Consider the following 19693-nt stretch of genomic DNA (forward strand, 5'->3'; position numbering starts at 1 on the left):
CCCTCTAATTTTTTCATTTCCACTCACCCTGACCAAGTTTTCCACATCCTTTTCAAGGAACCTGAATTTAATGGGGAAAAATATTCTTAATAGCAAGCAGATTATCACTTATTATAGGTATAACCCCAGTGCTTAAAAGCATGTATGAGGAGTGAATGGGACCCATCTTGAGGACCTCCAACCACTGGATGATTTAAGATCAGGTGATTTAAGATGATGATTTAAAATTGTGGGTGCTTTTGCTTTTGTTGGTTTTATTTTGGAGGAAGATGCTTGGTCCCATCAGAGCAACAAGGGACCAACACAGATTAGGGACCCAAGGGATCACCCTCACTGAAGCTGGTCTGGGGAACCCCTCTTCCGTTCTGGGGGTAGTTTTCTTTGTTTTTATGGGTAACATGGACCTCATTTTTCAGAACTTATTTACCAAGTGAAGTCTGAATAAGAGCAGAAAAGAAGCAAACCCAGCACTCCTCTTTATTCTTCAAGACCACCCCATGAAGTCCCATCTTACAAATAAAGAAACTGGGGTCTGGAGATGTTAAGTGACTGTCACGGTGGGGAATAACAGAGCTGGGATTTCACCTCCAGCCTGTCAGAGGGAGGGCCACAAGGGGAGTCTCTGAGGAGAGCTGGGGACCATTTTGCTTTTGGGAAATGCCCGCAGACCAGGAAATGTAGGTTTGAGACCAGGAGGAGATGCTCCAAGGTACCTGGAGGAGAAAGCTGTGTTTCCTCAGAGGTGAGCCAGTGGCCAGACCACAGGGCCTAGTCACAAAATCCCTGGAATCAGTGCTGAGCTGTGTGCAGGAATGAACCTGGTTCAGTAACAGATGCTTGGATATTTGTTAGATGAACTAGTACACAAAAGGAACTGAGATAAGGTGGGAAACATTTGACTAATTGCACTTCACTCAAAAATACACCAGAGAAATGAAAAATTCTGCTGTATGGTTTTCCTGTGTTGAAGTCCCCAGTTTCAAGGTAGACCTGAACTTAAATTGGGTGTCCTTAAAGAGAAACAGACAAAAACAGTGACACTAGATTTAGATAAACATATGCTTAGCAGAATGACAAAAAAAAACACTTCTTTGCTTACTATTTTTTTTTCTTATTAAAGCTTCAACTAGAATTTTTTTTTAAATTTATTTTTTATTTATTTGGCTGCACTGTGTCTTAGTTGCTGCATATGGGGTCTAGTTCCTTGACCAGGGATTGAACCTGGGCCCCCTGCATTAGGAGCTCAGAGTCTTAACCACTGAACCACCAAGGAAATCCCTCAACTAGAATTTTCAAAAAATAAGAACTGTGTCTCCTTGCTGCTCTCAGCTGGTGGAGAAATAGTCCTAATTAAATTTCCCGTCTACACCACTTGAAATCCAAATCAAAAGTTATCTAAAAATTTTCCTGGACCTTGAAAGAGGTTAGGTTTCATTCATAAATGCTGAATTTTTTCAGCTGCTGTGCCAAATATGAATTGGCAGAGAAAGTTACCCTGGTCTCTTTCTTTAGAGAAAAAGACTTGGAAAGATCCAGTCTGTTTTTTTAAGGAGGGTGGTTGGTCTAGAGAGGCCATGGAAGGAATCCTGCCAGAATGTGAGTTTCCACCCTTATTTTATACCCTGATGCCATTCTTAGGCCCTTCACTAACTGCACCTCTAATATTCATTGTTCCAGATTTGAAAAGAAATCTCACACAACACAAAATTGGGAGGTGATGGGTTTTGTGTTTGAGAGCATTAATCCCTGCTTGGGTAAAAAGCTAACTGATTTAAAGAAACTGAACTAACTCACTTCTTTATGCATCACCTTTATTAGTTGCAACCCCAAGTTTTCCTTAAAACAGTAATATTTCACTTTTTCTACTTTATATCCATCGAAGACATCCCACCATACTGCATTATTACCCATATGCAATTAAGTACTGCATCCGTACACTTGGATTTTGTTAACATGGATAGAAACTATTAGATCATCTCATCGAGAAAAGATTTTCCTCTGACATCTTGTTGCACCTTGGTTTTCTTGACAAGAGTTTGAGCGAAGGGCTATTTCAAAGGTTGATTCTTTTTCCTTTCACAACGCGACCTCGAAATGTCCATATATCCTGCAAATAATACCAAACACAATGAGTTTCTGGGAACTTGGATTTACCTATTCACCGTAAGACAAAGATTTCTGGCATCTGCAAATGGTTAAATAGGGGGGAAAAAAGAGCCCTCCACAGTAGTCATAAGGTAGTAAATAAAAACAACATTCTGAGACTCCAATTAATTTACTTGCCAGCATCTAAAATTATGTTTCATAAGCCAGGACAGTGGAACAGTGAGTGCCCACTCTGTCAGTTTTTCTTTTCTTGGTGTTTGTGTTGGTTACAGGTGTTGGAAATGGCTGTTATGTTTGGTCACAATACAGTTTAGTACCCAAGCTCCTGCTGTCGTTGGTGATGTTTGCCTGCCCCATTCTGGGTGATCTGCTCCTGAAAATGATGTCCTAGGCTATTGAATTGGTTTTTTCTTCTTTGTTCCTAATAAGACAATTCAGACGTTTTTGCTTATTTTTTAGCAAACGGCAAGGTATGATGGGAAGAACAGTTTCAGAATTGGACCTCGGAAATCCCTGTCACATACATAACTGAAGCCTATCTCTTAAACTTTCCCTTTTCTCATTAAGAGCGTGGTGCCGTCTCGACTGCTCCATTGAGTCTCGTGAAGAAAAGGGGTAGGAATGCGCTTTGTGCCTGCAAAGAACTCTGTAGCAGAAGTTAGTGTTGTTCTTCTAAGCAAACTCCATAAACCATAGCTGAGAGAGTCATGAACTTACTGATTTAGTACAACTCTGACAGACCTCAAACAGAATCTATACATTTTTTTTCCTGCCTTAAAATTCTATGTGCTGGATGGAAGCCCCAACTGGCATAATACCTTGCCTTTGTAGGATATTTAAGTGCTGGACAATGGAAAAAGGCAAGACCTTCCAGAAGGTGCAAATGTCAGGCCAGAGCATCTTCAGATACAGGGATACATTCAGAGATTCTAGAAAGTAAAGGGGTTAAGATGGAGACTCTTGAGCTGGAAAGTTGTTTCAGAAGATAACACCTTGCCACTGGTGTGCGAGCCTCTTCAAAGTACTGAGAGGCCCTGAGTTATTATTACACTCAGTCTACTTGGGCGTCATGTCACCCCCAAAATAGATGATGCATTTATGATTATCTAAGGCACGTTTACCAAATAGGGTCAGCTTCTTGCTTCAGGGCCTAAAATATAATCTACAATGCAAATAAGTTTGTTTATTTGCCTTGACTGCTAACTTGTTATTGATCAGCAACAGCGTGGAATGTTCACTAGTTAAAAACAAATAATCTACAGTGAGGTGTATTAATTAGGCAGGCATATGAAATGCTCTCTTACACCACTATGAGAACCATCAGTGATCTCCCATCTCTGCTACATGCAGGCTTTCCTTCAACTCCCAATGCAAACTGACCCAAACAAACACTTGCTTGAGAATTGCTTTCTTTGAGTCTTACTGGAATTCCACATACATACATACTCTCTTCTTCACAAAAAAATATTAAAAAGCAGAGACATTACTTTGCCAACAAAGGTCCGTCTGGTCAAGGCTATGGTTTTTCCAGTGGTCATGTATAGACGTGAGAGTTGGACTGTGAAGAAAGCTGAGCACCGAAAAATTGATGCTTTTGAACTGTGGTGTTGGAGGAGACTCTTGAGAGTCCCTTGGACTGCAAGGAGATCCAACCCATCCATCCTAAAGGAGATCAGTCCTGGGTGTTCATTGGAAGGACTGATGCTGAAGCTGAAACTCCAGTACTTTGGCCACCTCGTAAGAAAAGATGACTCATTGGAAAAGACCCTGATGCTGGGAGGGATTGGGGGCAGGAGGAGAAGGGGATGACAGAGGATGAGATGGCTGGATGGCATCACTGACTCGATGGGCATGAGTTTGAGTAAACTCCGGGAGTTTGTGATGGACAGGGAGGCCTGGCCTGCTGTGATTCATGGGGTCGCAAAGAGTCAGACATGACTGAGCGACTGAACTGAACTGAACTGAATGATTTGCAGCCCAAACCTTTAACATCTGTGCATTCAGAAGGTCACTTTGTCCTCCGTTTCCTCACCTGTGATTGTGCTATTTCATCTCATACCTGTCTGTTTTGGAACATGATGGCCTGCGTACAACAGGACAGCCCTTAGACTTACAGAATCCAGGTCCCCCACACTAAGGAAACAAGTAGTACAAACAAGCCCCACTGTCGTTCCAGGACGTCTCAGCGATGTTTCTGAAACAAGCTGTAAACCCAAGCACTTTATATTTTCAAACTGAATCAGGTAGGAGAAGTATTAAACATCTGAAGAAAAGAAAAAAACGAGATCTTTACCTTGTCATTTCATACAGACATACCTTCAGGCTGGTGGTTTTCTGTCCATAGATTTTACAGAATACCTCTTCCATTTCCTTTCCAACATTTTCCTGATTGGTGCCTTTCAGATCAATGTAGTGACAGTTGGCATCAGCAAAATGGCATGAAATTGTCTGTGGAAAGTGAATGACTCATGTTAGGAAAAAAAAAAACACCTCGTTAACACCATCAGTCAAGCAATGAGGCATCTTTCAGAAAGTTCTGTCACTGAGCATTTGATTTCTAGATTGAATGCTGTTCCCTTGTGTCTTAAATCAGTCTCTCGATAACTCAGCTGCTTTTTTTCTTCCAGCTAAAGGCTAACTGAGAAATTGTAAGACATTTTTAACTGTGTAATTTATTATCCAAAGGTACGGGGCAGGGAACAGAATTATGTAAGGAAGAAGTCTAACTTTTTAGCATTTGATTTTTGTAATGAGTGAATATTGCCACGTGCTACTAAGGAGTGTATTGCAGGATTTCTCATCATCTCAGTTACAGAAGTTAGTGAAGTTTGTAATGAGTTGTAATGAGGTGTTTCCATGGCCACAGATAATGGAGCAAGAAAAACTGAAAAGACCCTGCAAGGGAAAACAACACGTAGACACCCCTCTCCAGTCCAAAGCACAGTTCCAGTCTGATAGCATTCACATAAAATACTCATCTCGTTTCCTTTTGAAGGTAAGATGGAAGTTATTTGGTTCTCCCCAGTCTCAAAGGACTTATAAACAGATCTAACTTGCAAGGTGATAGTTAAAACTCACCTTCCTTGTCACAAGTTAGTTATGTTAGGGTGACTGCACCCATCAGAAGATCTTCCTACTTCCTACAAATTTCTAGACAGTTGAGTCATGAACTTTATTTCCTATGGAAACCCTAGGGCTATGCTAAGCCGTTTTGTAGCCTGAGGCAAAAGGGAAGAAATGTACACTCCTACCTGTAGGCTTTTATGTATTTTTTAATGCTTAGCATTTTCCCAAACATTAAAGCAGTTAAAAATATTGAAAAATTACAAAGTTAATATATTAAAACACACTATTTCCAGCATAGTGCCTGTACCTCCCCATTTGCACTGTTCCGAGTGTCATGGTAGTGGAAGTTCTAATCTTGTTTATTTTGAGATCATGCTCATTGTGAAATTTTTTGTTTTCTGCATTGAGTCTTAGTTGCAGCACGTGGGATCTTCATCACAGTGCCCAGCCTCTCTAGTTGTAGCACAAGAGGTTAGTTGTTCTTAGGCATGTCAGATCTTAGGTCCCCAACTAGGGACTGAACCAACTTCTCCCAAATTGCAAGGTGAATTTGTAACCACTGGATCACCAGGTAAATGCCTCACCATGGACTTTTTAGCATTAATGTTGCTTTATTTTAAATAAGACATTAAGATATTATTTAATTGGATCTCTGAGTTTCTGTTAGCCCAGAGAACTGCCTTCTTGCCTCACGCTCATCTCAGTCCTGTTGAGCCTGGTGGATATCTGAATGAATGGAGGATGAAATCTGACAACTAACCCTCAGCCACAGGGAGACAAGAGGGCTGTTGTAATAAACTGGAAAGCTTCACTCAGCCCCAAAGAAGACACTAATATTTAGTATCAACAGCCATGTGATACAGGGAAATGTGAGCCCAGCATATCATCAGATCTGCTGAATTTTAGAGAAGCAAGAAATCTGGGAATTTATGAGAAATTCTGTCAGTTTTTAATGTAAGCACTGATCTCATAAAGCTGAATGCATTCTGAGGCTAAAGACTGAAAAATATGGCCATATCTGATTTCCAGGTGGCCAATTCACACCTTCCTTTCCAATCAATAATATTTTAACCAATAGCAATAATATTACAGACGTTCCCCTTCTGTGACCTGTATATTTTCCAAATGTTATTATTTGGTATGTATGTCTGCCTTTGTCTTTTCCTCTGAAAACATGCTGTCAGTTGCCAAGTGACTAAGCTCTCTGTCTGGAGCAGTTCCATGAATGTTCACTAGTGATGGCATCCTAAGGTCATCTGGCTTCTTACTGCTGTAAGCAAAAAAGGACAAGGGAGACAAAAATGTTTCCTGCTAAATGCACCAGACTAAAGGGCAGCTGAGTTAAAAGTTACAAATCCTTTAACTTTTCGTGTATTGGGATACTTTTCTTCCTCATGCATTCATCTTCAAACAGTGCTATGATGTGAACGTGTACCTTCCGGAATCCTTGACTTTTGTTCCGACCAGATCCATGGATGAGCAAAGGGTGAAAGAAAACGGTGTCTCCCTTCTCCATCACCAAGTGCACTCGGGCGTTGTTTTTGTCATAGTCCTGGATCCCATAGAACATGATGTTGACTCCTCCCTAAAAACACGAGAGAAGGCAAGTCCGAAAGTGACGAAGCCAGGAATTAAAACTCTTATCAATGATTCATCAGGGAAAACAAAGCTTCTCTAAGTTCTTACAAGAGAAAGAGACAAATTAGATTTTTAAAAAATTATTTATACCAAAGTTTCTCAGTTGACTGGTTTTAGAAAGCCATGAGTTGTTAAAATCAGAGGTATTTTAGACTGGATGAAAAATTTGGAATTTCTACCTACTGTTCATTACTGAATGATAACTGAAGACCCAGATCAGCTTTGCATTTTGTGGAAATGCAGGAGATCACCTTCCCCTGGTAAGCCCATGTTCATTCTTTCCCAGCATGCTCTTCTCCTCACCTGGAACTTGCATCAGCCATTCCTCTATTGCTCAGAACTATCTCTTGAGAAGCTAACTCAGAGAGAGGCTCCTCTCCCCAAGTAGGAGAGAGAAAGTACTCAGTATTTCTGAGCTCAAAACCCACTCATGTTACATCCAGAGTAAAGAAAGAAAATAAATTAAAATGTTACATTTTAAAATTATTTCAACCCCTGTTTTCACTGCACACACACACAAAAAAAAAAAAAACCCACAACTTTTGTTTTCAAACTATTTTCAAAGTTAATTATTGCATTAACTAATGGTTATATCTTTTATGAAAAAACCTAAAATGAGAAGCTTGCAAGCCTTTATGGGTCTTGGGCAGTCTCCTATTTCCTTTCCTAAGACTATCCCAAACCCAAATTCCTTTGGGGGAATGACTACTTCCTGACTGTACTGTGGTGAGTCTTTGCCTCATGCCCAGAGTGGATATTTGAGCAAGATAACACCATCTAATCTCCCATTGCAGCACTTAGCACTAAGCCCTGAAACATGTGTGTGTGTGTGTATGTGTGTTTGCTGAGTGGTTTGTCCAAACTTAGTCCCTAACCAGGGACTGAACCCACGCATTTCACAGTGAAAGCTTGGATTCCTAAGCACTAAACTACCAGGGAAGTCCCAATATTCTTAATATCCTGCAGAACCATGTGCATTCTGTCTGCCTTAACAAAAGGTGCTCTTCCATCCTGACCATCATTATGGGATTTTGAGACCTTATTGCCTTACATCTAAAACACTAATTAAGAGTCTGCTCTCTTGTTTCTCTGCCTCTGGACTCCTACACCTGCAATACATATACTGTGCCAGACCACAAGGTTATTGTCCTTGAAAAAATGATTTGATCGCCTCAATCATGGGCCCCAAAGCATTGGCCGGCTAAATTGATAAACCGTGGAACAGCCTGGTAATGGAATGCTGCTCCTCCCCAGAGCCTCTCTCTGCTGGTCTCTCCAGGTGGAAGCAGATGATCCTCTTCTTCACTGAGAGAGCAACCAGTCAGTGTGTAAGATTCACTTGGCATACACATCTGATGTTACAGTGTTTGTGTCTTATGTCTTCTGTTAGGCTTTATAATCTCAGATCTTTTATAGCATCACCAAAGTCCACCACTTTGGTTGGCCTTCAAGCACTTGTTGAAAGAATGGAGGTGATCATTTTATCTGACATCCTGGAATTTTCCCTGATTCTCATTTTACATCCCAGAACAATGTTTCTCTAAGAAAGGAAATGTCATCTTACTGGTAAAGCTCCTTATGTGTGTGTGAGTGCTGAGTCACTTCAGTCATGTCCGACTCTTTGCAACCCTATAGATCGTAGTCTGCTAAGCTCCTCTGTCCATGGGATTCTCCAGGCAAGAATATGAGTACTGATATGAAATCAAAACAATCAAATCTGATCAAAACTCAGCCATCTAGCAGACTTACCTCCCACTGGGGATAATCATGGGGTTTCAAGGGGCCTTTGTGTGTCCCTGGCAGCACAACCAGACAGCCGTTGTTCCGGTCAATGTGCTCCATGGCTGTCCAGGCACAAACGATGCTATTGCTGGGCCTGAACAGGAAATAGTGCAGATCCTGGTGCAAGGGATGACGGGATGTCTTCTTGCCTGAAACAGAATCTGTTGCTAAATAAAGTCTCAGAATTCTTCTCTGCCTAAAAAACCAGAACAGTGACCTATCCTTGCAAAAACCAAATGAGACAATGCTGAAGAAAACCAGCCTCTAAAATAAGCACCAAATTAGAAGACTGAATCAGCACAATGACTCGATCCTCTAATTCTTTCTGGATTTCTGGTAGCTGAGGACTACTTACACTGTTTTCTAGCAATCTGTACATATGTTGTGCTTTATACCTTCCCAACTCTGGTTTGGGCATAGAGCTTAGTATACCCAAAACAGGTTGACTAATTAAAGAGAGTGGTCAAATCTGAGATCCTGTGATAGCCTTCTAAGTGACTGATATAAAAAAATGATTCATTAATTAACTAAATAAATAAATAGAAGGACTCTCAAGAGGTTTCCCCCAAATGGGAATTGGAATGGTTCTAGCAAGCTAGAACCATTTGCTGTACAATCACTGTGGAGAACCAGAGATACTATGTCCACATTCACAGTCTCCCCTAGGATTGCCTTCTGAATGTGGTTCCCCCAGGCCTCACGATCTCTTCACACAAGACACCCAGGGAGGGAAAGGCCTGCTGATGTTAGGCTACAGGCTTAGCACATAAACCTCTCTTGGAGAGGACAGAGACAAATTAGAACCGTATCAAAGATCTCTAATGGCTGATTTCCTACCACTGGTACAGCTGAATTTCTCAGTGTGGCCCAAGAGTCATCTGCATTAGCATCTCTGAGTATGGTTAATAAAATGCAGATTCCTAGGTTCTGTTTTCTGAATCAGTCTCTCTAGGAGGGAGGGCTCAGAAGCTAGATTTTATCAAGCACAGGGAATTTTAAAAATAGCTATGGTATGTGATATGTAAGTTCAGTTTTAAATTTGTTAGTAATAATACTTTCTTCAGATCAAGAAGGCAAAGTCCACACTCTCATGCATGGGTAAGAGTGGGTAACAAAGCTTAGCGATGTTGAATATTAAGGGATAGAGTGACAGTCGTGTTTTATTAAACTGCATCTTCTAGAAGCCACTTGTCTATAGTTCCAGCAATAACCCTACAGTTAACATCGACATCACTATTATGCTTCAGTGTTGTTATGATGTAAGCTATATTATGACTTAAAGTACATACATTCATTTATGCAAAGTTTAGCAGTTGTGCCTTTGCTATTTGTTAGACTATAACCTTACATACTTTAATTAAACATTTTCTTTTTTTGTTTGCTTATATTATTTTGTTTTTGCTTTCCTTTTACAAATAAGAACTCTTACCAGAATCTGGAGGTTTGTTTATCAGCATTGTATGCATGGCCATAATATTGGGTCCAGTGAAGCACTCCACATATTTCAGAATCTAAGGGAAAAGGAGGAAAAAAGTTCATGGCAAGTCAGATGCACAAGCATGCAGCACAAAGTACATCTATCTATACTAGAATCCATTTGGCAGTCATTTAAATCAATCAATATTTCACAACCTTGCAAATAAACCATGGAAAGGTCAGCAACTGGAAATCATTGGAAAGTTACTACACACTGAAATAAACAGGCTTTTTGGAACTAGCTAGAAACATAAGTGCTTCTTCTACAAGAGACTTGCACTTCTGTGAAATACCACATGCAAAAGGCAGTAATACCCCTCTTTGCACTAAACTGTTGGCCATTGCCCGGTGAGAAGGCAGTTTGTTTTTCCTTCACAGAGACTCTTGTAAGAGGGACCCGGAAAGGTCCCAACAGGTTTGCAGCTGTCATGAATCACCATGAGGGAAGGAGAACAGGCACTCAGAGGGTGCTTCACAATCAGCGTGGTCATTAATTCAACAACTCTCCTGAGTCTCTGAACCAGGCAGAGTGACAGCAACTGGGGACACAACAGTGAACAAAATAACCAGGTTGCTGCCTTCCTTGAGTTTATACACTGGTGGGAAGAAAGATGTTAAACATGTAATAACATGGGCCGCTGAGGTTGAAGCCCAGCTATGAGGAATAAGCTGCAGTGGGAGCATCAGACCCCCTAGAAAGGACGCTACATTGCATGCCTCCACCTGCTAGGGGCTTTCTGTCTACATTATCTTGGTGAAGCCTCACAAGAATCCCTGAAAATTAATGCCTTTATCCACTGATAAATCCTTTGAAATGAAAACCCCCAAGAATAACATGCCCAATAACATGCCCAAGTTGGCAGAACCAGTTAAATGAAAAAGGTGGTATTCAAACTCTAATTCTGCCTGACTCCAAAGGGGGAAAAAACAAAAAACACATTTTACAGCTTTCTCATTGTTTGATCTCTTGTATGTAAGGAATATAGGGAATTTGAGTATGAGACACTTGAAATGTTACAAAATTCCCAGGAGTCAGGTATAATGCTTGTTTTTTAAATAAGGCATTTGTTTTGTCATTTTGGGGATGTATTAAAAAGTGACAAAAAGCTGCTATTTTCTTTTTTTAAAATTTTGATTGGGGTATAGTTGATTTATAATGTGTTAGTTTCAGGTATACAGAAAAGTGAATCTGTTATACCCACTCTTTTTAAGATTCTTTTCCCATATAAGTCATTACAAACTATTGAGTAGAGTTCCCTGTACTATATAATAGTTGTTACTAGTTGTGTTTTTTATAAGCAGTTTGTATATGTGTCAATCCCAATCTTCTAATCTACCCTTCCTAGACTGTTATTTGCTAAACCATCATCATTCAGAAGCCATCCTCAGCTTTTCTGTCCTGCTATGCAGAACTTCCCAAGTACATTAAGTCTTTGTTCTCCCTAAGTCTTATCTGAGTCTTATCCTGATTAGTAATGTTCTTGAAATCTGGTGCTGGTTCATTTTTCCAGTACAGATTAAAATAAATACCTAGCTATTAGAAGAATGTCTACCTCCTAAAAATCATTGGATGAACCACCAGACACATGGTTCACAAGTTACAGAGGTAGGAACATCCCAACAGAGCTTCATCTACCACACGTTGCCTGTGATTTCCTGCCTTTTATCCTGATCACTCACATAGCCTCCATTTCTGTAACAGGACTTGAGGTTGGGAAAGATGTATGGCTTGGAGGGGTCCCTTCCCCTTCCATTCCCAACCCAAGGGGCCAGACCTCCCATGTGGCTCAGCTGTGCAGTCTGTCTTCATGAATCAGACTTTCTAACAGCACTTGGGGTTATAAGTTCTAGTAAGTACTTTGTGCAAAATGTCCTTTAAAACCATATAAACAAATGGTTATTTATTATTTACAGTCATGAACTGTAGTACATATATGCAATGGAATACTATGCAATAGATTATGAAATACGAAGTAGATCCATAGATACCAATAGGGAAAGACATCTCATATGTATGTACTACCAGTGGAAAAAACAAGATGACAAACAGGATGTTCCCTGTTACAAAAAAGGGTGGAGTTATTCAAATATGCTTGATTATATGTGAAACAATTCTAGATGAATACATAAAACTGAACAGTGAGTTCTGCTGGGAGTCAGGGAATCTGCTTTTCATTTCCTATCCTTCCATGGTATTTGGATATTTTTTCAAATATGAACTATTCTTAAAGAATAATTTTTTTAAAAAACTAGTTTAAATTTAAAAACAAACTGACAATTCTACTGACCAGATTCATAAAACAAATTGAAAAATATACAATGTACAATAAGTAAATCTCAACACTTTGATCCCTGTGGACATGGCTGTATGGAGTATGAGAAAGGCTTTCTACTCTACCACAGAATTCCTGCTTTTCTTCAAAAACAGTAAAATTATGAGCAGGATTTCTCAGTCTTGGAACTACTGGCATTTTTGGCTGCATAATTCTTTGAGTGGGGAAGGAGCTGTTCTGTACATGATAGCATCCCTGGAACCAGCAGCAGCATCCAGACCTCTACCCATGAGAAGCCATCATCCCTCCTGCCTGCCAACCAAAGATGTCTCCAGACAGCGCTAAATGTCTGCCTCTGATTGGGAATCACTGCTTTAGGTCTCCAGTATGAAGGGGAAAGATAACATAAAAAAACAAGAAAAAATAGAAGATTTCAGAGGCAGGCATGCAGATGGGCTATTAGCTTAAAGAGAAAGAAAGCACAGGAAGATCTGGAACCTCAGGGAGGGTGCAGTATCTGAAGAGTTCCTCATCTTCTTGGAAATCCTGGACCTTGGAAATCATTTTCTCACTTGGCACATATTCTGATTTTGGGATGGTGACATCTCTCATCACCGACAATCCGAATGGTTTCACCTCCTCTCTGCAGATTCTGTCAAACTCATTCCTAGAAGATTCATTGGTAAATGATGTCAGTACCGAAGGCGCTAAGCACCTGCCTGGCCTTCCCCTTGTTCTGTGGCAAGACTCCAAGACTTGGGAGTGGTTTCTCTGCACTAAGTGGTCCTCAATCCTATGTCGAATAGTTCTGATGACAGGAAGGAGAAAATGGCCAACTCAGAAGTGCCTGCCTCCTAACTGTGGAGTTGAAATTCACCACCAGAATTTGAATAGTCCTTAGCTTAGTGGACCAGTGGGAAATATTTGTGATTTGGTTTCATCAGAACAAAATAGCAAACACTTCCCTAGCATCACCATGCACCAGGCCCTGTTCAAAGAACTCCGTCTCTACTTTGCCTGTTTAGTCCTAAAAACCATTCTAGGACCTAAGTACTGTTATTTCCCCCATTCTGCAGATATAGAAACAGGCATGGAAAAGTTAAGGAAATTGCCCTACACCTACAACATTAACTGAAGAGGCTGAGATTAAAGCCACTCTGGCTCAAACCCAGGTTCTAACAAGCCACTTCCTAACAAACCTGATCCCTGAAAAATATCTGAACACTCACAAGGTAATCCTACCCATAGTCCCACTGCACACACAGAATACACATTCCTCTTATATAATAAAGTGTTGGTTAGCACCTAAAGCGTTGAATATCAGCATCAGACACCAAATTTTTAATGACAAGAAATCCATTTTCTTCATAGAATTTTCTCTGTTCTAGGCTTAGAACATTATTCTCCCGAGTATACCTAAAGGAGGAAAAAAAAAAATCTCAAATAAATCCAGTTTAAAAATCATAACCTAACATTATGTATCAAGAACCTGAGAAATGTTTGTACTCTTCCACCAAGCATTTCTAACACTTTAAGGAAATAATCTGAATTTTTTTTAAGTTTTAAATCTAAAGCAGTAATTACTGTCACTAAGAAATAGAATAATTAACTGATTGTATCATATCCATTCAATGTGATATGACAATGTTAAAAATGAAGAACATAGCTATTAAATTAAGGACATTGCTTATTACATTGAGATTTGATGACAGTGATGTAAAACCAAGACACTATTTGTTTCAAAAAAAAACTATAGAGAAATACAGGAAAAATATTTAACAGTGACTTCCTTAATAGAATGGCATTATGGATGATTTTTTTTAATTCCTCCTATTTCTCTGATTTTAAAATTTGTTCTGTAATGAATACATATGGTTTATCAAACAGGAAACAAATTTAATACATTTTGTGTTTTTAATTGTCTGGTTCATGCATTCACAGAAGAAATCAAAGTAACAAAAATCTAAATAAGGGTATAGAACACACACAAACTCAAATCACCCTGTCCCTTCCTCTGGTTTGGAATTTCGACTCTATGAGAATAGTCCATGGAGATCAATGTCTTCCACTTCAAAGGTGACTTCAAGATAAACCAGTGATGCTAGCTGAGACATCAGGGTGACCAAACAACAGGATAATTTAAATGAGATTTACCATGCCTGAATTTTACAAAGTAAGCTTATGCACTTTCTAACATTTTTACTTCTTTCTAAAATTTAAAATACATATAGGAAAAGTCTTTGTCTTCAAAAATTTCCAATTAGAAAAAGTCCTGGATTGGAGGACTTGTATAATAAATTCTCATCATGCAACCTGTGTTTTATATCCTAGTTACCATGGAGGGGGGGGAACCTTTATATACATTGTATGGTTAAGAATTAAAATTATATCTACTTACTGGAATTGTTGAGGCTGGAAACTGGCTGGAGAACCAGTTCTTGCAGTGGGGTGAGCTATCTAGGATGTGATTTAAGGCAAATCAAGTGAAGTCTAGGCATCAACCTATCTAGAATCAACCCACCCTGGATTGATTTTCACAAGGGAAGACCAGCCCTACACAGTCATCAAGCACACCAACTATACACATACACTTCAATGCACTGCTGCTTAGACCGTCTCATTTCACAATAGCCTAAGGAGGTGCCTGGAAGCCAAGAGCTGTATTATTCCAACTGCATAGAGCAGAAACCCTTGGCTGGGGTCAGGGTTCAGTTACTGGTCCAAGGTCACCCAGCTGAAAACAACTGAGCTGAGACTTGACCGACACTGTATTCATACTTTCCTTCTATTTTATTCCCCCTGGGTATTTCTTCCACCAAACTACTGAGTGAATAAAAATGCAAAGGCTCTATTCTAGAAATAAAGAGAAATGTGCTGCTCGAAAGAGGTATTTAGCTTAGTGGGAGCCTAGTCCAAAATATTAGAAACAGTTTGGCTGGTCATTTAAAAAAAAAAAAAGTATGGAAGATGTTTGCCAACCCTGGTTCAAGACTAAAGGCTATATTGCTTTGGTGGAGTGCCTCTCTGTAAAGCACTGGATTCTCAGATGAAGTGGGTATGGTGGGTGTCAGATTCACCTGGAGAACTTTTTCAAACCCCTACTAGAGTTCAAGCTCCAAAATTCTTCCCCCAGTAAAAAATCACTGTGGTAGGACTGGATTGTATCTTTCAGTTGTATTGAGGTTGGAAAATACTTGGAGAACTAGTGGCGTAAAGAAACACTAGTGTCCTTAGATGTAAGATCTGCAGTGATATAGCCTTTCACAGGCCTCTGAATTACCTATGGTTTCTCAAAAGAAAAAAAAAGCCCATAAAATAAACAATGACTCCAAGAAAAATATAATCCGCATACTAGAGTATCATTTTAAATATCTTAAAGAACTAGAAAGTTCCTTCTAGTTTTCTTTTCTATATAGTTATCACAGATGATTGTCTTAGCATTGGGGGTTTTTTTCTTCTCATTTTTTCCATTGTTTCTTTTGCTGAAAGAGTTATTTTCAGAATGTCACTTCTTATAAACATGCTTTTTGAATGCTGTCTGTATGTAACTGGGGACAATATAATAATCAAGGAGATGAAAATTCCCTGGCATCCCAGTGGTTAGGACTCAGCACTCTCTCTCTGGAGGGCCCTGGTTCACTTAGCTGTTTGGGGAACTAAGATCCCACAGGCATCACAGTGTGGAAAAATAAAAAGTCAAGGAGGAGGCAGGCCAGGAGTCAGAATTACTAGCTGTGGTCTGTTTTCCCTGAGGGGGAGAGTTAACCTCTTTGTCAGATGTTCTCAGCAAACTGTGGCTGCCAGGACAGTCCAGACATCAGTCTTCCAGTCCTTTTCTCCTCTCTCCCACTCCTGCATTATGGTTTTTATTTTTGTTGTGGTTGTTCTTGGAGAATTTTTTTAATACGTGTAAATGTTTACAAAGCTAATAATTATTTACCAAGTTTCCTATATAATGTTAGTAAACCTGGAAAAAAATGGAGGCAAAAATCTGTACCATACTGCATGGTCCTAACTGTGTAATTATGCAATTATGTAAATACCTGGAAATAAACACGCCAAACTGTTTGCAAATAATGACCAGTAAGAAGTGCAATTATGGGTGATATTGATTTTCTTATTTGTGTTTATCTGCATTTAAAAACTACACTGTAGGACTTCCCTGGCGGTCCAGGGGTTAAGACTGCATTCCAGTGCAGGGGGTGTGGGTGGGATCCCTTGTCTCAGAGCTAAGAGCCCACCTGCCTCACCGCCAAAAATCCAAAACATCAAAAAGAAGCAGTATTGTAACAAATTCAACAAAGACTTTAGAAATTGTCCACATCCAAAAAACCTTTATCAAAATAAAAACTAGACTGTGATACTTCAAAAATCATTTCTTATTTCAGAATCCACCTCTCTTAAAATGAATTGAGGTTAGGAGGAAACTGCCACAAAATTTCCAGTAGTTTGTTTAAGCCTAAACCACATCCTTATTCCCTGAAACACCAGGGGGAGCTGTCCAGTACTCAGAGACACTCATCACTTCTGGCTCCACAAATTTAAATGTATTCAAATGAAAACTTCAGTGCCTTAACTGCACTAGTCATATTTCAGGTGTTCATAGCCACATGTGGCTACCATATTGGACAGTGCTGGCACAGAACATTTCCACCATCATAGGAGCTTGTATTGGTGCTGTTCTAGGAAACAGATATGGAAAAAACCAACTCTGACCTCCATACTATTAAAGCTAAGTCCAATATGATCAGAATATTAAATTTAAGGTATTCCCTGGCAGTCCAGTGGTTAGGGCGTAGTGCTTCCACTGCAGCGAACATGGGTTCAATCACTGGTTGGGGAACTAAGATCCCACGTGTCATGCAGCTAGGCCACCCCCCCCCAAAATAAAGAAGAACCCTCACAATTAAAATTTGAAAGTGGTAACAACCTGACCCAGAAAACTTAATCTAGTTCCAATTATATCTGGTCCCAGTATATTTGTGGTTTTCACAACTGAACTTGTATCAGAACCAAGTGAAACTAGTTTGCTGGTCCCATGCCCCTGTATGTTGATACCACAGGTCTGAGAAGAGCCTGAGGTCCTTCATTTCTACCAAGTACCCAGGTGGTGCTGATGCTGCTGGCCTCGGGACCACGCTTTGACAACCACTATGTGCCTCAAATGACTTTTGTCAGGAGTTTTAACCTCTAACCTCAATTGTTTTCTCACGTGTAAAATGAGATGATAGCATCACCTGTGCTGTGCCTAGTTGCTCAGTCGTGTCTGACTCTTTGACACCCCATGGACTGTTGCTCACCAGGCTCATCTGTCTGTGGGGATTCTTCAGGCAAGAACACTGGGATGGATTGCCAATCTTCCTCCAGGGGATCTTCCCAACCCAGGAATCGAACCCAGTTCTCCTGCATTGCAGGTGGATTCTTTACCTTCTGAGCCAACCAGGGAAGCCACAGAGTCACCAAGGTTCCCTTTATCAGTTTGTGGATGGGATTTTAAATTTACAGTGGTTTTGATTGGAACTCATCTGGGAGAACAACAGTGAAATTAAAAGGAACAGCCACTAGAATCGACTTTAAGAAAAATTTCAGGGTCCTGAATACAGCAGAGCAGAGGCTAATCAGGTCACTTAAGGAAAAAGCAAACAATCAAATCCCAGCCCGTGTTGGCGCCCTGAATGAGATCACTGAACACGCAAAAACAATTCTGTAAAGCAAGTTGATTTCTGAGTCCCACAGTGACCTCTCTCTGGATCCAACACCGGTGGCGCACAGATTGACTTGGGATTAATTTCGGAAGGCCTGACTAGGAGTGGACACAGGACGCCCAGCCCTTCTCCAAGAAACAGTGTAAGCTTCACCGGGCTCGCCTGGAGAAGGAAGAGCTGGGGGGCAGCTCCAGCCCAAGAGGACCCCTCTGCTCCTCCGGGTGGCTCTGCGCCCCTGGCTGTGGTCTCTGTCTCTAGGCAGCCCCACGATCAGGCATGGTCAAGTAGAGAAAGTGACAGGGCAGCAGAGAGTCGGCCTGCTTGGACTTCCCACCGTCCCCTCCCAAAGCCAGGGAACAAAGGCCCTGAGAGGGTCCGGAAGGCTGCAGCGACGCCAACTCCGACACCAAGTCACTGGAGCCAGCAGTCCCAGACCCACCGGGCAGACAAGTCCCCTCTTGGGCCTTGGGGGATGCACCTGTCCTCGCCCCTCAGCGCCTGGAAGAGATGTGACCATCACAAGGACAGGTGGTAGGAGCCAGGAGCCAGGAAGAGTCAGCCAGGAGGTTGTATGATGCACCCTGAAACCCACCACTCTCCCAGCTCGAACGCCGTGCTCCCAAAGGATACAATGGCCCTGGCCAAGCAGCCATCGAGGTGGCGCAGTAGGATGCGCAGGCGGGAGGAGGTATGGTTCTGGTCCATGGCCTCTGGGGGAACACTTGGCCCTTGGAGGTAGGTTGTTTTTAACTCTGCTACCGGCCCCGCCTCCACGTGGCTCCTGCTCAGCCAAGGCCTTGGGGCTAAAGAAGCTGCCACCTCACACCTCAGCCAAGGGCACGTCAGTTTGTTCTAGAAGATCCTGAAGACCATATCTGTCACACAGAGCAGGAAACTAGTCCCTGGGGGCTCAGTCACTTGGTTAAGATCCCCCAGGAAGAAAGCATGCCAGAGCATAACTCATGCTCAGCTACATATTTCTACTTATTTTATTCATGAGAATCCTTCTGCTAAGCTGCTGAAGGAATGAAAATTCTAAAAAGTAACATGTGCTTTCCAGAAGAGATGTTCAATTTACTGGAAATTCAGTCTGAATTACTAGAAAGTTTGGTCATTTAAAAAAAAAAAAAAAAAGGTGTACAACATAAATGATTCTATGAAATGCTCTAGTTTAATTTTGGGAGTAGCCACTCAGCATGCCAGATCTTAGTTTGGTGACCACGAATTGAACCCCTGCAGTGGACGCAGGGGAGCCCTAAACACTGGACAGCCCTGGAATTCCCTAATTTGAAATTTAGGGAAGAGCTTGAATTTTTTTTTTAAATTCATTGAGTCTGGGGATGAGTATACTTGAAACCAACAACACCATCAAAGACAGTTTCCTTCCACAGTTCTTCATCTCATTATTTTGTGTGTGTGTGTGTTGGGGGTGTGTTAAGAACACAACATAATATCTACCTTCTCAGCAAATGTTAAGTATAGAATGAAGCACTGTTAGTTCTATTGTTAATCCCACGTTTACCTTGCATGACTGAAACTTTGTACCAGTGAACCCACCTCTCCAATTCTCCATCTCCTGGTAACCATCATTCTCTATGCTTCTATGGGGTTGACTTTTTTTTTTTTTTCTTTTGAGGTTGACTCTTT

The 19693-nt window shown here is 40.8% G+C and overlaps 1 protein-coding gene and 1 non-coding gene across 3 annotated transcripts; both read right to left on the reverse strand.

Moving 5' to 3' along the window:
* Positions 1 to 1200: 1200 nt before the first annotated feature.
* TRNAR-CCU lies at positions 1201 to 1273 on the reverse strand. Its single transcript has one exon. It is a non-coding gene; the product is annotated as a tRNA-Arg (tRNA).
* Positions 1274 to 1900: 627 nt separating this feature from the next.
* LOC122682104 (phytanoyl-CoA dioxygenase, peroxisomal-like) lies at positions 1901 to 18751 on the reverse strand. 2 transcript variants are annotated; one of them, XM_043884860.1, is made up of 9 exons: positions 18677 to 18751; positions 14740 to 14798; positions 13647 to 13757; positions 12840 to 13008; positions 10022 to 10103; positions 8560 to 8741; positions 6608 to 6757; positions 4423 to 4554; positions 1901 to 2107 (listed from the first exon to the last, which is right to left on the reverse strand). In XM_043884860.1, exons 1-9 carry the CDS (start codon positions 18749 to 18751, stop codon positions 2054 to 2056), a joined length of 1014 nt encoding a protein of 337 aa, XP_043740795.1. In that variant the 3' UTR covers positions 1901 to 2053. The 2 variants fall into 2 exon arrangements, with proteins under 2 accessions (XP_043740795.1, XP_043740796.1); XM_043884861.1 differs by lacking the exons at positions 1901 to 2107; positions 4423 to 4554 and adding an exon at positions 6198 to 6442.
* Positions 18752 to 19693: the final 942 nt, after the last annotated feature.

This window comes from Cervus elaphus, chromosome 23 (genome assembly GCF_910594005.1).
Source record: "Cervus elaphus chromosome 23, mCerEla1.1, whole genome shotgun sequence".
Classification (NCBI taxonomy): domain Eukaryota; kingdom Metazoa; phylum Chordata; class Mammalia; order Artiodactyla; family Cervidae; genus Cervus; species Cervus elaphus.